The sequence below is a fragment of the Oncorhynchus mykiss genome, chromosome 16 (assembly GCF_013265735.2).
Source record: "Oncorhynchus mykiss isolate Arlee chromosome 16, USDA_OmykA_1.1, whole genome shotgun sequence".
NCBI lineage: Eukaryota > Metazoa > Chordata > Actinopteri > Salmoniformes > Salmonidae > Oncorhynchus > Oncorhynchus mykiss.
This window is the reverse complement of record NC_048580.1, coordinates 37,913,463-37,927,945: the sequence shown is the minus strand read 5'-3', so window position 1 is coordinate 37,927,945 and position 14,483 is coordinate 37,913,463. Positions and strand designations below refer to the sequence as shown.

At 44.0% G+C, this 14,483-nt stretch overlaps 1 protein-coding gene across 1 annotated transcript; it reads left to right on the top strand.

The window, feature by feature from the left end:
• Nucleotides 1-3,979: 3,979 nt before the first annotated feature.
• LOC110491902 (keratin, type I cytoskeletal 18-like) lies at nt 3,980-13,163 on the top strand. Its single transcript, XM_021565731.2, has 7 exons — nt 3,980-4,519; nt 10,884-10,966; nt 11,172-11,328; nt 11,674-11,838; nt 11,970-12,095; nt 12,231-12,451; nt 12,646-13,163. Exons 1-7 carry the CDS (start codon nt 4,082-4,084, stop codon nt 12,764-12,766), a joined length of 1,311 nt encoding a protein of 436 aa, XP_021421406.1. The 5' UTR covers nt 3,980-4,081; the 3' UTR covers nt 12,767-13,163.
• The last annotated feature ends 1,320 nt before the right edge of the window (nt 13,164-14,483 follow it).

The window sequence follows — 14,483 nt, the reverse complement described above, 5'->3', positions numbered from 1 at the left end:
GGCTATATCAGTCCAGTAATACAGGACTAGTAAAGGCCCAGTGCACTCCTTTTGTGAATAACTGTTATTTTATTAGGATTTTTCATGGGGTGCTGCTGCCATCTGATCAGACTTTCTTTGCGTCTGTAATGTGAGCGCAGCATTAGCACTCAGTTACAGATTCACGCCACCCGGCATAGCTCACCCCACCTTCTCACACTCATCCCAACCCAGAGACCCCCACCCTCCAACCATCCAGACCTGAACAATAGCTGCTGTAATTTGCTCAACAGGAATCCAGGAGTCATCTTTACAGTCAGTCTGCAAGCTGATGCATTGAGCCCACCACCAGGAAACCTGAAAAAATAATAACTCCCTTCACACACACCCTTCACACACACACACCCACGATGTCAGGTAGGTTTACACTAGGTGAGTGATGTGATGTCTTTGGTGCACCATTCACACTCAGAGGAATGTTGAGCACACCTGATAATTGTTTGCAGCCATCTGCACAGTCTTATGAATCAGATGAGCTTTTCTTATGTCATGCTACATTACAAGTCCATCCATGTGACATGCACTTTATGTTGTCGTTTATCAACATGAGACAGCCTGTTGGAGCTAGTTGATCTAAGGGGCTTTGTGTGTTTCATGGGAGTTTCTGGGAAAGGTCTATTGTCAGTTGTAATTTTCAGGGGTGAGAGATGTCCTGCCAAGTCACATTGAGAGACTGACCCTGGGTCGGCTAGTCTCTCCAGTGGCTGGCTTTAGATATAAGACCCTCTGTGGGTGTTCCTTGAACTTGAACAGGATGGGCATGGCTAGAACAGAGCCTTACAGACCATCTAACAATCCTGCTCAGTCAGAGCCTAAGAGGAAACTCATTCTTACTCCAGTGAAAAAGGGCTCTCTGAAGATGGGCCAAAGCCAGAACTCAATGGGGCCAATCACGGCCAGATCACGAGGCTCATTTGAGGACAGTCCAAATAACTCTTCCCAGAATTTAAAAGTAAAAGTGCAACCCGGCAAACCCACTCCTCCCTTTAACAGAACTGGTATGACTCAAATCACCGTAGCCTCGTCTACACCTTGCGCTAAGATGTGAGTTTCGTGATCTGATCAATATAATCCAATCACTATCTGATCAAGGTTTGTTGCGTCTACACATTGTATTAAAATGTGTATCTTGTCTGTCCACTGTGTCCGCATTGTAACAAGATTAGCTGGTGCCTCCCTATATGCAAATTATTTTACAGTTAAACTTATTTATTTTAAGACAATTACTGATGCCATAAGTTAATGATGCTACCCGTCAATGATTTTAGAGGTAGGTATATGTGTCCAAATGTTTATTGATTGATCATTACAATTGTTGGATAGCTGGCTAGTGAATTTGATCCATATTAACATATATCATGTCTAAGTCCAAACACCTCAAAACACAAAATGGTATCAAGAACAAGATACCACAACAGTAGCTGAAACGAGCCATGTACGATTGCCCACGTGGCAGCTTCTTTTCATTGTTGCCAGCTATCTGACCGTTCACAAACACACTGCCTTTTACCCCTGCGTGCACATTGTGGCTCAAAATGATCGTGAAGTTGTCAGGCAACCCTATCTATACACCTGCTTTCCAAAAGGTATGATTCATTCATAATGTGAAACAATATGGTGCCACAGTAGCCTACAGTTAAGTTATCCTACATTTACCTCACATTTTGGTCATTTAGCTAATGATTTTATCCAGAGTGACCTCGTCAGTTGTCCTTTGGTTTCACAGGAACCATTAAGTAGCACTTTTTACAACCTGTTTATGAAGGACCATAAACTATTATGAGTTTACTGACATTATGTTGAGAATAGAGATACCGCTAGTCTTGCGTCACCATATTCCCAAGTCTCCATCAACCAGGAAGCTTCATACAGAAGCTAAGGCCAGGATTAAATCCGTCAAGCGTTAGAACCTAGTTATAGCATGCTTGACATTGATAGTTAATTTCCAATTGAGCCGACATTTGCAGCGTTTAGCTTGAAAGCGATCTCTGCGAACGCGGTTACATTGCCTTTAAAAGTTGCACTGTCTACAAGGGCAATCGGATTGACTCCTGGCCTAAGATAACACTGTGTTATCCAAGATTGTGAAAAAGAGGACTCATTTTGAAAGTAGGGTTAGCAGGGTGGTTTGCTTATGAGATGGAACACTGAAGATAAGACAGACAAGCTCCAACAGGATGGGCCACATTGAGACAGTTATCCCTATCTGCATTAGCCCCCATCAACATCTCTGTGTCCCAAGCCGGTGTGGCACCAGGGAGGACCAGGCAAGACTCTGCAGGCACAGCCTTACAACTGGATGAGCTTGGAATGCTAACATTAGCAAACCATAAAAATACCATGAGGTCTGGGTGGCTGTGCCTTTGGAAAATATAACTCACATTATGGCTCACTGCATTTGGATCAAACAGTCCATTATTTTATAACCACCACACCAAAAGGGAATATCTACTGTACATAGGGTACTTTCTCAAACGGTCTAAAACAGAGTTTCTCATGGTTCTAACTACACATATGCCTCCAAGAGAGGCAAAGATAGTTGTTTTAAATTTGTAAGGAATTCTTTCTTGACTTAATTTCCTGCCTCATGCTCCTTCCTGATTCTCTGGGACAGAAATACCTTCTACTGGGATGAGAGGAAGAGACAATAATACCACAGGCAGCATAAAGAAAGTGATCTTTATTTTATCGGCTTTGTAGGACAGGCTTGTTAGTTCATGGCCTCTTATATTAGGTATATCCAAACACTGCTATACTATTGATGGTACTATGTGTAAATACTGTAGGTGCCTGTGTGTACACTGCTAAGATATCCACAAGGAGAGAGTGTGCGAGAAAGAGAGAGCTAGATAGAGAGAGAGAGCTCACCCTTACCACCCTTATCTTTGCATTGTTCTTATGCTCTGAGAATGAATGGGGCAATATCAATTTACTACCAAGGGAACGGCATCTGAGGGAAAAAAACTCTTTCTCTTGTTGAGCCAATTGCAGCTTTCCATATCTCAGTGGGGAATGTTCCGGGTAAAATTACAGGGGGTCCTCTTCCGGATATGTTTACAACAAGATTAGAGTTGCCTTTGTTCCTGCATGTCTGCACAGGGCTAGGCTAATTGTTCTTTTGTTTAGCTTGTCTGGAACTCATATCCTCAGATAGGTGGAGGACAATTAGGTCCATGTCGAGTTCTTTACATAATCTCATGTGGTATACTTATGAGGGGTTTAACTGGTCTACTCTGTTTCATTTTTCATTATTTTTGATAAAATAAGTTTATATTTTGGGTTCTGATGGGTTTAAGACAGTTGAACAAAGCTCATGTGAATAAGTTCTATTCTTCAAGAATCAATGGCTATAGCTATATAAAATTGATTTAAAAAAGGTCCAAAAATGGAGGTATCAATCCTGAATTGCCCCTTTAACTGTCTGTGTGGTTTGTGATGCGACTCATGTCCCTGCCAGTTTGCATGTGATTCCAGGTTTTCAAGGTATGCCAGTGAGGAAATTGAGAAACCATGTATATGGAGTGGAACACAAATACATTACAGTTCACACACAAGTAGTTTATATAATATATTTTCATATTTGGGCACAGAATTAATCACAAATATGTATAAACAGAAAATATTTCTGATCACCATCATTCTGTTTTACCATTCCATACTTATTCTGTGACATTACAATTAAAGAGATGGCAATCTCAAATTACCAAGGGATTTTGAAAGGAAAAGCTACAAACTGAGGCAAACAAAAATAGTACCAGCTCACTCACATTTGAAGAAGTGTACTTTAGAGTTTCACTTTTGAGAGAGCAAAGCCAGACATGAGGACAAAGGAGTATGAAAAGTGCTTTTGGGGCATAGAGGAGAGAGGGAGGGAACTTGGGCAGAGGGGAGTTTCTAGTGGGAGGGACTGTGGGGGCCTGCAGGGTTATATAGTTAGAACGGCTTCCTCTCTGCCCCTGCTCTGTGTGTCTGTGTGCTCCTGTTTCTGCTGGCCCACTCTTAACTCTCTGTGCCTCTCTCAGTCTCTCTTGCTCCAACGAAAATGAGTGTCAAACGAAGCAGCGTCAGGGGACCTGGTAGTGGGTACAGCCAATCCATCACTCGCAGCTCTGCTGCTCCCGCCTACCGGGCCGCCAGCACCTATGGTGGGGCTGGGGGTCAGGGGACCCGCATCTCCTCTGTGTCCTACTCAGGTGTGCGCAGCGGGATGGGAGGGATGGGGATGGGAGGCTCCGGGGGCTCCATGTCCAGCAGCATCCAGGTGAGTGCCAGCGGGGACACAGCCGACATCATGGGCAATGAGAAGTTTGCCATGCAGAACCTCAACGACCGTCTGGCCTCTTACCTGGAGATGGTGAGGAACCTGGAGCAGGCCAATGGCAAACTGGAGCTGAAGATCAGGGAGGCCATGGAGAAGAGAGGCCCAGACGTCAACGACTACAGCCGCTACAACGCCATCTTGGATGACCTGAGGAAGAAGGTGAGAGGGCTGTGGGAGGAAGGAAGGTACTATTGGCTAATATTAGAAATGCTGGAGAATCTATACTATAGAGCTTTAGGGAAGTTAGGGAAGTTCACTGTCCTAGAATGGCTGACCCAACGGATAAGAGCGTAACAGAGTGTCAGAATGTAGTTTGGGAGTGAAAGAGGGAACACAGTGGCCCTACTTCATTTCCTTGTCAGATTATTCCCCTTGGTAGTAAAGACCCAGGTCAGCTGGTTTGTTCATTAGAGCCGTGCTGATCAGTGATGGCAGTGTGCCAGCTTCTCCAGGCAGAAGGCCAAAGGCAGACATAAAGCAATAAGAAGGGGAATTCCAAGGGGTTCTGCTAGCTGACTTTTGACATGGCCAGAGTTCTGGGTCCAGCTAGCTTTTTTGGGACACAAAGATGGTTAGCAATAAAAGGATTATCGATGATATACTGACACGTTTCCCCATGAAAGCAAGGATAGTTGTTACAGTTCAAGATAAAGTTCAAGAGGTTTTTATATTGTCTCTCTGCTTTGGTGAGTGTATAAAAGTTAAATGGAAATACAATTCACTAGTATCGATGAGAGAGAAGGGAACTCGCACCTTATAGTACTATTTGATGGTGTGGTCCTTACTTTTAGGGTGGAGCATGGTAATGAGTTTTGGAGTCAATGTGTGCCATCAAAAAGTTGTCTATCTAACCGTCTAAGTCATTCCGATCCCATTCATCTGATAGTGTTACATTCATATATATACTGAAAAATGGACATATGGGTTTGTAATGCCTTTTTGTGTGTACACTGTGGGGAAATTAAGAACATTCTGTGAGTCATCCAACTGTAAATGAGAGCTGATGATACTTCAAAATAGGCTAATTATCTGTGTGGAAAAACTTTTAGAAATCAAATTATAGGCCTAATGCATTTGCAACAAGTTACTGTTGTACTTCACAGCAAATCCTTAATACCATATTTCATTTTTTATTTAAAAAAATATCTGAAAAGCTCTTTCCATTGGATTCTGGAAGATTCCAGTCATCCTGTCATTGGCCATTTTGGACCTTGCTGAAGCAACATGCCAAAGTAACAACCCAAAGTGACAGAGTAGCTATGCAAAATATGGAGATTATATGGTAGATGTCAGATACCAATAGCGAAAGACAAAATGCAAATAGGACAGACAATCACCACAGCATTCCTATTACTTTGTCCCTTTGAAAAAAAATCGGAATAAGGACACTGAACTCAGCCTTGAAAAAAATAAATGGTAAAAGCAACATGGTTTAAATATTTGTTTAGTCTGCTGCTCTTGTTTTGGCTCTCATTATGAAGCCTTGCATAAAGGGTTAGGGGAGGAAGGGAGTTAGGGCTTGATGTTTGCCTTGCTATTAATGCTTGCCTTTGTTGGCTTTACCAACTGCCCATGGTATCTAATTGACCCCCAACTCCATATATTAGTGTCCCAACGGGTTTATTTTTCTTTGTCATGATACCAGGATGTGGTTGCTAATTCAAATGTTCATCCTTCAAAAAACAAGGCTTATCTTGCCAGCAACAACAGGATATCCAACCCAGTAACCATCCCGCCATCCCCCACACACACGCACCAACCTCCCACCTGATGCAAATCCGCTGCCTTCTTCCTGGCACGTCAACTAGCTCACCAGCAGCTTGGCTGTTTGTTAATGATTGCCCAGATTGTGTAACCTGCACGCATCCATCCCCACCCTTATCTACTGTACCATGGAGAGCAAACACTGTGGCTGTGGGGTAGCTGGCCTTCCCTTTATTTTTATTTATTTTATTTTACCTTTATTTAACCAGGTAGGCAAGTTGAGAACAAGTTCTCATTTACAATTGCGACCTGGCCAAGATAAAGCAAAGCAGTTCGACAGATACAACAACACAGAGTTACACATGGAGTAAAACAAACATACAGTCAATAATAAAGTATAAACAAGTCTATATACAATGTGAGCAAATGAGGTGAGAAGGGAGGTAAAGGCAAAAAAAGGCCTTGGTGGCAAGGTAAATACAATATAGAAAGTAAAACACTGGAATGGTAGTTTTGCAATGGAAGAATGTGCAAAGTAGAAATAAAAATAATGGGGTGCAAAGGAGCAAAATAAATTAATTAATTAAATACAGTTGGGAAAGAGGTAGTTGATAGGGCTAAATTATATGTGGGCTATGTACAGGTGCAGTAATCTGTGAGCTGCTCTGACAGTTGGTGCTTAAAGCTAGTGAGGGAGATAAGTGTTTCCAGTTTCAGAGATTTTTGTAGTTCGTTCCAGTCATTGGCAGCAGAGAACTGGAAAGAGAGGCGGCCAAAGAAAGAATTGGTTTTGGGGGTGACTAGAGAGATATACCTGCTGGAGCGTGTGCTACAGGTGGGAGATGCTATGGTGACCAGCGAGCTGAGATAAGGGGGGACTTTACCTAGCAGGGTCTTGTAGATGACATGGAGCCAGTGGGTTTGGCGACGAGTATGAAGCGAGGGCCAGCCAACGAGAGCGTACAGGTCGCAATGGTGGGTAGTGTATGGGGCTTTGGTGACAAAACGGATTGCACTGTGATAGACTGCATCCAGTTTGTTGAGTAGGGTATTGGAGGCTATTTTGTAAATTACATCGCCAAAGTCGAGGATTGGTAGGATGGTCAGTTTTACAAGGGTATGTTTGGCAGCATGAGTGAAGGATGCTTTGTTGCGAAATAGGAAGCCAATTCTAGATTTAACTTTGGATTGGAGATGTTTGATATGGGTCTGGAAGGAGAGTTTACAGTCTAACCAGACACCTAAGTATTTGTAGTTGTCCACGTATTCTAAGTCAGAGCCGTCCAGAGTAGTGATGTTGGACAGGCGGGTAGGTGCAGGTAGTGATCGGTTGAAGAGCATGCATTTAGTTTTACTTGTATTTAAGAGCAGTTGGAGGCCACGGAAGGAGAGTTGTATGGCATTGAAGCTTGCCTGGAGGGTTGTTAACACAGTGTCCAAAGAAGGGCCGGAAGTATACAGAATGGTGTCGTCTGCGTAGAGGTGGATCAGAGACTCACCAGCAGCAAGAGCGACCTCATTGATGTATACAGAGAAGAGAGTCGGTCCAAGAATTGAACCCTGTGGCACCCCCATAGAGACTGCCAGAGGTCCGGACAACAGACCCTCAGATTTGACACACTGAACTCTATCAGAGAAGTAGTTGGTGAACCAGGCGAGGCAATCATTTGAGAAACCAAGGCTGTTGAGTCTGCCGATGAGGATGTGGTGATTGACAGAGTCGAAAGCCTTGGCCAGATCAATGAATACGGCTGCACAGTAATGTTTCTTATCGATGGCGGTTAAGATATCGTTTAGGACCTTGAGCGTGGCTGAGGTGCACCCATGACCAGCTCTGAAACCAGATTGCATAGCAGAGAAGGTATGGTGAGATTCAAAATGGTCGGTAATCTGTTTGTTGACTTGGCTTTCGAAGACCTTAGAAAGGCATGGTAGGATAGATATAGGTCTGTAGCAGTTTGGGTCAAGAGTGTCCCCCCCTTTGAAGAGGGGGATGACCGCAGCTGCTTTCCAATCTTTGGGAATCTCAGACGACACGAAAGAGAGGTTGAACAGGCTAGTAATAGGGGTGGCAACAATTTCGGCAGATAATTTTAGAAAGAAAGGGTCCAGATTGTCTAGCCCGGCTGATTTGTAGGGGTCCAGATTTTGCAGCTCTTTCAGAACATCAGCTGAATGGATTTGGGAGAAGGAGAAATGGGGAAGGCTTGGGCGAGTTGCTGTTGGGGGTGCAGTGCTGTTGACAGGGGTAGGAGTAGCCAGGTGGAAAGCATGGCCAGCAGTAGAGAAATGCTTATTGAAATTTTCAATTATGGTGGATTTATCAGTGGTGACAGTGTTTCCTATCTTCAGTGCACTGGGCAGCTGGGAGGAGGTGTTCTTATTCTCCATGGACTTTACAGTGTCCCAGAACTTTTTTGAGTTAGTGTTGCAAGAAGCAAATTTCTGCTTGAAAAAGCTAGCCTTGGCTTTTCTAACTGCCTGTGTATAATGGTTTCTAGCTTCCCTGAACAGCTGCATATCACGGGGGCTGTTCGATGCTAATGCAGAACGCCATAGGACGTTTTTGTGTTGATTAAGGGCAGTCAGGTCTGGGGAGAACCAAGGGCTATATCTGTTCCTGGTTCTAAATTTCTTGAATGGGGCATGTTTATTTAAGATGGTTAGGAAGGCATTTTTAAAAAATATCCAGGCATCCTCTACTGACGGGATGAGGTCAATATCCTTCCAGGATACCCCGGCCAGGTCGATTAGAAAGGCCTGCTCGCTGAAGTGTTTCAGGGAGCGTTTTACAGTGATGAGAGGAGGTCGTTTGACCGCTGACCCATTACGGATGCAGGCAATGAGGCAGTGATCGCTGAGATCTTGGTTGAAGACAGCAGAGGTGTATTTAGAGGGGAAGTTGGTTAGGATGATATCTAAGAGGGTGCCCGCGTTTAAGGCTTTGGGGAGGTACCTGGTAGGTTCATTGATAATTTGTGTGAGATTGAGGGCATCAAGTTTAGATTGTAGGATGGCTGGGGTGTTAAGCATGTTCCAGTTTAGGTCGCCTAGCAGCACGAGCTCTGAAGATAGATGGGGGGCAATCAGTTCACATATGGTGTCCAGAGCACAGCTGGGGGCAGAGGGTGGTCTATAGCAGGCGGCAACGGTGAGAGACTTGTTTTTAGAAAGGTGGATTTTTAAAAGTAGAAGTTCAAATTGTTTGGGTACAGACCTGGATAGTAGGACAGAACTCTGCAGGCTATCTTTGCAGTAAATTGCAACACCGCCCCCTTTGGCAGTTCTATCTTGTCTGAAAATGTTGTAGTTTGGAATTAAAATGTCTGAATTTTTGGTGGTCTTCCTAAGCCAGGATTCAGACACAGCTAGAACATCCGGGTTGGCAGAGTGTGCTAAAGCAGTGAATAGAACAAACTTAGGGAGGAGGCTTCTAATGTTAACATGCATGAAACCAAGGCTATTACGGTTGCAGAAGTCGTCAAAAGAGAGCGCCTGGGGAATAGGAGTGGAGCTAGGCACTGCAGGGCCTGGATTCACCTCTACATCGCCAGAGGAACATAGGAGTAGTAGAATAAGGGTGCGACTAAAAGCAATAAGAATTGGTCGTCTAGAACGTCTGGAACAGAGAGTAAAAGGAGGTTTCTGGGGGCGATAAAATAACATCAAGGTATAATGTACAGACAAAGGTAAGGTAGGATGTGAATACAGTGGAGGTAAACCTAGGTATTGAGTGATGAAGAGAGAGATATTGTCTCTAGAAACATCATTGAAACCAGGAGATGTCATTGCATGTGTGGGTGGTGGAACTAATAGGTTGGATAAGGTATAGTGAGCAGGACTAGAGGCTCTACAGTGAAATAAGCCAATAAACACTAACCAGAACAGCAATGGACAAGACATATTGACATTAAGGAGAGGCATGCTTAGTCGAGTGATCAAAAGGGTCCAGTGAGTGGAGAGGTTGGTTTAGGGTCACGGCGATTTAGACAGCTAGCCAAGCCAACCGGTAGCAAGCTAGCATAGGATGGAGTCTGTTGTTAGCCACCTCTTGCGTTCGGTCAGTAGATTAGTGGGGTTCCGTGTGGTAGAGGGGATTAATCCAAATCACACAACAACAAAAATAAGAACAATAGATATAGTTATAGAGGCCCGAGAAGAAAACATAATAATTCAAATAAATAAATTGTCCGATTGTCTATTCAGATAGCAGCCGGAAAGACAGCTAACGGTTAGCGGGCCGCAGATGGGCGTTCCGGTAACGTCGCGACAGAGGAGCCAGCCGGATCTCCTTCAGGTAGATAACGTCGGCAGTCCGGTTGTGAAGGCCCGGTGGGGCTCCGCGTAGGCAGTGAAACGGGTCCGGATAGGTGACTGCAGCCCAGGAGTGAATGATGGAACTCAGGCGTGATTGACGGAGCTGGCTAGCACCGGAACAATCGATGTTTGCTCCGGAATCGACGAAAGCCGACTGTCACACGGATAGCAGCTAGCTAGCTGTGAGATCCGGGTATGAATGTCCAGAGAGCAGTTGAAATCCAGGGACATGGAGAGAAAAATTGGTCCGGTATGTTCCGTTCCGAGCCGCGCTGCGCCGTACAAAACTGGCGATAGATTTTCGATAGATTTTCGAACTAAAGGACAGCCGATGACCACAAACCGTGGTTAGCTTCCCTGATCCTGGCTGCCATGTCCTTTCGGAATTCCCACACCTACCTTTTCACTTTGATACTCATTACAGAAAAGTATTGAAACTGTTGTGAATTTTTTTTAAATAAAAGTGTGTTGACTTTAACTCATTCCTCCCTGTCATTGGTAGGTGTTTGATGCCACAAAAGACAACGCCCGTCTGTGTCTTCAGATCGACAATGCACGCTTGGCTGCTGATGACTTCAGGGTGAAGTAAGTCATGCTTAGTAGAGCACAAAACCATCAGCCAGTTGCTGGCACACCTTAATTAACGGCAGCATGATGAACATCCAATGAAAACAAAACAAAGACAGTTGATGTGCCACATTATCTGCATACCCTCCATACTATTAGTGACACTTTAGAGAATAGCTCTCCAGGTCACTGTATCAGATGCTATTTTCTGTGTGTCTTGCAGGTTCGAGTCCGAGCTGTCCATCCGGCAGTCTGTTGAAGCTGACATTGTTGGCCTGAGGAAGGTCATTGATGACACCAACATGGGCCGCATGAACCTGGAGAGCGAGATCGAATCTCTAAAGGAGGAGCTCATCTTCCTGAAGAAGAACCACGACAACGTAAGCTCTTGACCCAACCACCAAACCAATATAATACACATGACCCAACCCCACCTCTCTTGCACCCCCAAATGTATATTTACCATATTCCTTGTCAATGGTTTAGCAAGAGTAAGACCTAGCATGCCTACATAGGAGATAAAGTCAACCTTACTGTATAAACAAAGGTGTTGTGTGTGAGATCTTTTGGATTTAGCAATGGAGCGGTAAGTGCGGCTCAACCATAGGATTCACCCAGGGGGCCCTTGAGTACCCAAACAAACGGCCTAAACATGGACGCTGACTTCAGTCTTGAAAACATATTGCTTAATAAATGTTAACGTTGTTGTCCATTTGGCCAAACAGGAGGTGATGGAGATGCGTAACATGATCTCCCAGTCTGGAGTGCAGGTGGATGTGGATGCTCCTAAGGGACAGGACCTGGCCGCTATCATGGCTGAGGTCCGGGCCAAGTATGAGAAGGAGGCCCTGAAGAACCAGGAGGAGCTCAAAGCATGGCACGAAACACGGGTAACACCTAGCAGCTAAATCATTTGAAAACAGTGCTGACTTTAAAGTGAAACCGTCACATGCACAGCCACAGAAATGCCCTCTTAACCAATGATTTTTAAACTGACATCTATATCCTCTATCCCTTCCAGATCACAGAGGTGCAGTCTGTGGTGTCACAGAACACAGAGGCCCTGCAGGGCGCACACACAGAGATCAATGACCTCCGCAGACAGCTACAGACACTGGAGATTGAGCTGGACTCACAGAAAAGCTTGGTAAGATCCCTCAATAACACTAAACTCACCCAGCCAGTGTGTACAAAATACATCACGGCATCAATGCCATTGGTTAAGTTCATGTTAATTTACAAGTCCAACCATCTGTCCTGATGGTCTTCCTCTTTCTAACAGAAAGGTTCTCTGGAGGGAACCCTGCGTGACACAGAGATGCGCTACAACATGGAGATGGAATCCTTGAACAACATCCTCGTGGGTCTGGAGTCTGAGCTGACCAACCTCCGCTCCAACATCCAGCAGCAGACACAGGAGTACGAGCACCTGCTCAACATCAAGATGAAGCTGGAGGCGGAGATCGCCACATACAGAAGACTGCTGGACGGAGGAGACTTCAAGTGAGTAAGACAGAGGGTGTACTTCCAACCAATGAAGTAGACCTGAGAAAGATAATGAGGTTTGTTGTCAGCCAAGAGCCTATTAGGGTAAATGGTAATCTAAAGAGGCATTTTCTATCTTGGAAGCACAAGTAGCCATATTGAAACCAGGTTTCTGTTGGCTGACAGTTGTGAAACTATCTCCCTCTCTCAAGGCTCCAGGATGCTCTGGAGGACCAGCGGACAGTGAAGACCAAGGTGATGACCGTCACACAGACTCTGGTGGATGGGAAAGTTGTCTCCTCCAGCACAGAGACCAAGGAGAGGAAACAGTGAGACCACACCCATCATTCCCCGTCATCCTTAACGTACAACACCAATCGACACATCATAGGCATACGATAACATCTAGCTGGATAAGAAGAAAGCTATCTCACCATTGTATTTATTTCATCATTGTTTATTTTGCTTTTGGGTCTTGTGTTTTTTTTTAAATCTTTAAACGTAAGAATACATACGTTTATAGTACAAGTTCACAATTGAGAAATTTGGGACAAAGTTGGTTTAACCAATGTTTTAGACCTTTAAACTAGCAATTGGATGAAGTAAAATATCTGTATTATCTATTAACTTTCTTTTTCTACCATTGTCATCTTACTTTTCTTTCTGTCCAATTGAATTTGCCTGATGTGATGTACCTTCATTGTACAATAAAATTTTACCGGAATCTTGAGTATTGTCTTTCAATGGATGTGCACTTCTTTGAACATTTTACTCCAAACATGCACTATTGCTGCATAATAGAGCAAGCAGCTTTTCTAGGTTATCACTTTTCATAATGGATTGTGGTTAATGTCAAAATAGCAACTTTACTACAACAAATTGAAACTAATAACAAATGCATATTGAGCAGAGAAGGACAATTATTTACACAGATCATGAGGGTGGATGTCATATTTGCTCTAATCTTCTTCTATAGGTTAACTACTGATAGTGCTTTACAAAATATCACATAGGTTATATTAAGTAATATTTGCTCTATTTTTTATTTATTTTTTCCTTTATTTAACTAGGCAAGTCAGTTAAGAACAAATTCTAATTTTCAATGACGGCCTAGGAACAGTGGGTTAACTGCCTGTTCAGGGGCAGAACGACAGATTTGTACTTTGTCAGCTCGGGGATATGACCTTGCAACCTTTCGGTTACTAGTCCCAACGCTCAAACCACTATGGGTTAGCTATGATAGTGCATTGCCTCGCCATCGTCCATGGTGGATTCTACGGCTGGCTCGGGTCCACCATGCTCCAGCTTCCATCGGGCCTCAAGGGGTCTCCTGAACCACTCATCTGCTGTTAGCATCGGAAGCTCTATGGTGAGAAACATCTCGGTTACTGAGACAAAAACCATGTGTTATTCTGGGGTACGAGTACAGGACATTACTAGGCGGCTTCCTACCATTCTACGACAACTGCCATGTGCTGACACTTTCATAATCAGTGCGGGCTGAAACATTAAGAGAACTAGCTCAGAACTGCTGAAACTGGATTTTAAAGAATTGATTCTAGCTCTGAAAGACACCAGAAAGCGGCTGATTATTTCAGAACCTGTGCCAACGCTGGGCCGCTGCAACGAAAGATTCAGAAGGCTACTGGCATTACACACTGCATGGATTGGTGATAATCCTAGTTGAATTCATGGTGTGCTTTGGTCAAGTTAAATCACCATGTGTTCTCAACCTCACTCCAATATTGAAATGTAGTTGATGGTATAGTTTTCAAACTCGATAGTATGAACATTTTTAAATAACTGTCTTTTGAGTGGGTGAATAAAGGTTTAAATCTCATTGATCAACGTCTCAACCAAATATTACCAACATTTCCACTTTGAAATGACAGTGTGCGCAGTGGGTTGTCAGCAGTAATCATGCTCCTGTGAACCGGAGCTAAACTGTTAGCACAGACTGTTTGCCATAGTAGGAAGCCCACATTGAGCAGTCCACCCTTCACTATCAGCTCAAATATATACTGAACAAAAATGTAAACGCAACATGCAA

Bases quoted from the DNA above. Each gene is read 5' to 3' on its own strand.
- LOC110491902 (XM_021565731.2), top strand. From the start codon at position 4,082: ATGAGTGTCAAACGAAGCAGCGTCAGGGGACCTGGTAGTGGGTACAGC. The intron at 11,839-11,969 runs GTAACACCTAGC...TATCCCTTCCAG, and splicing joins AAGCATGGCACGAAACACGG to ATCACAGAGGTGCAGTCTGT. The intron at 12,452-12,645 runs GTGAGTAAGACA...CCCTCTCTCAAG, and splicing joins CTGGACGGAGGAGACTTCAA to GCTCCAGGATGCTCTGGAGG.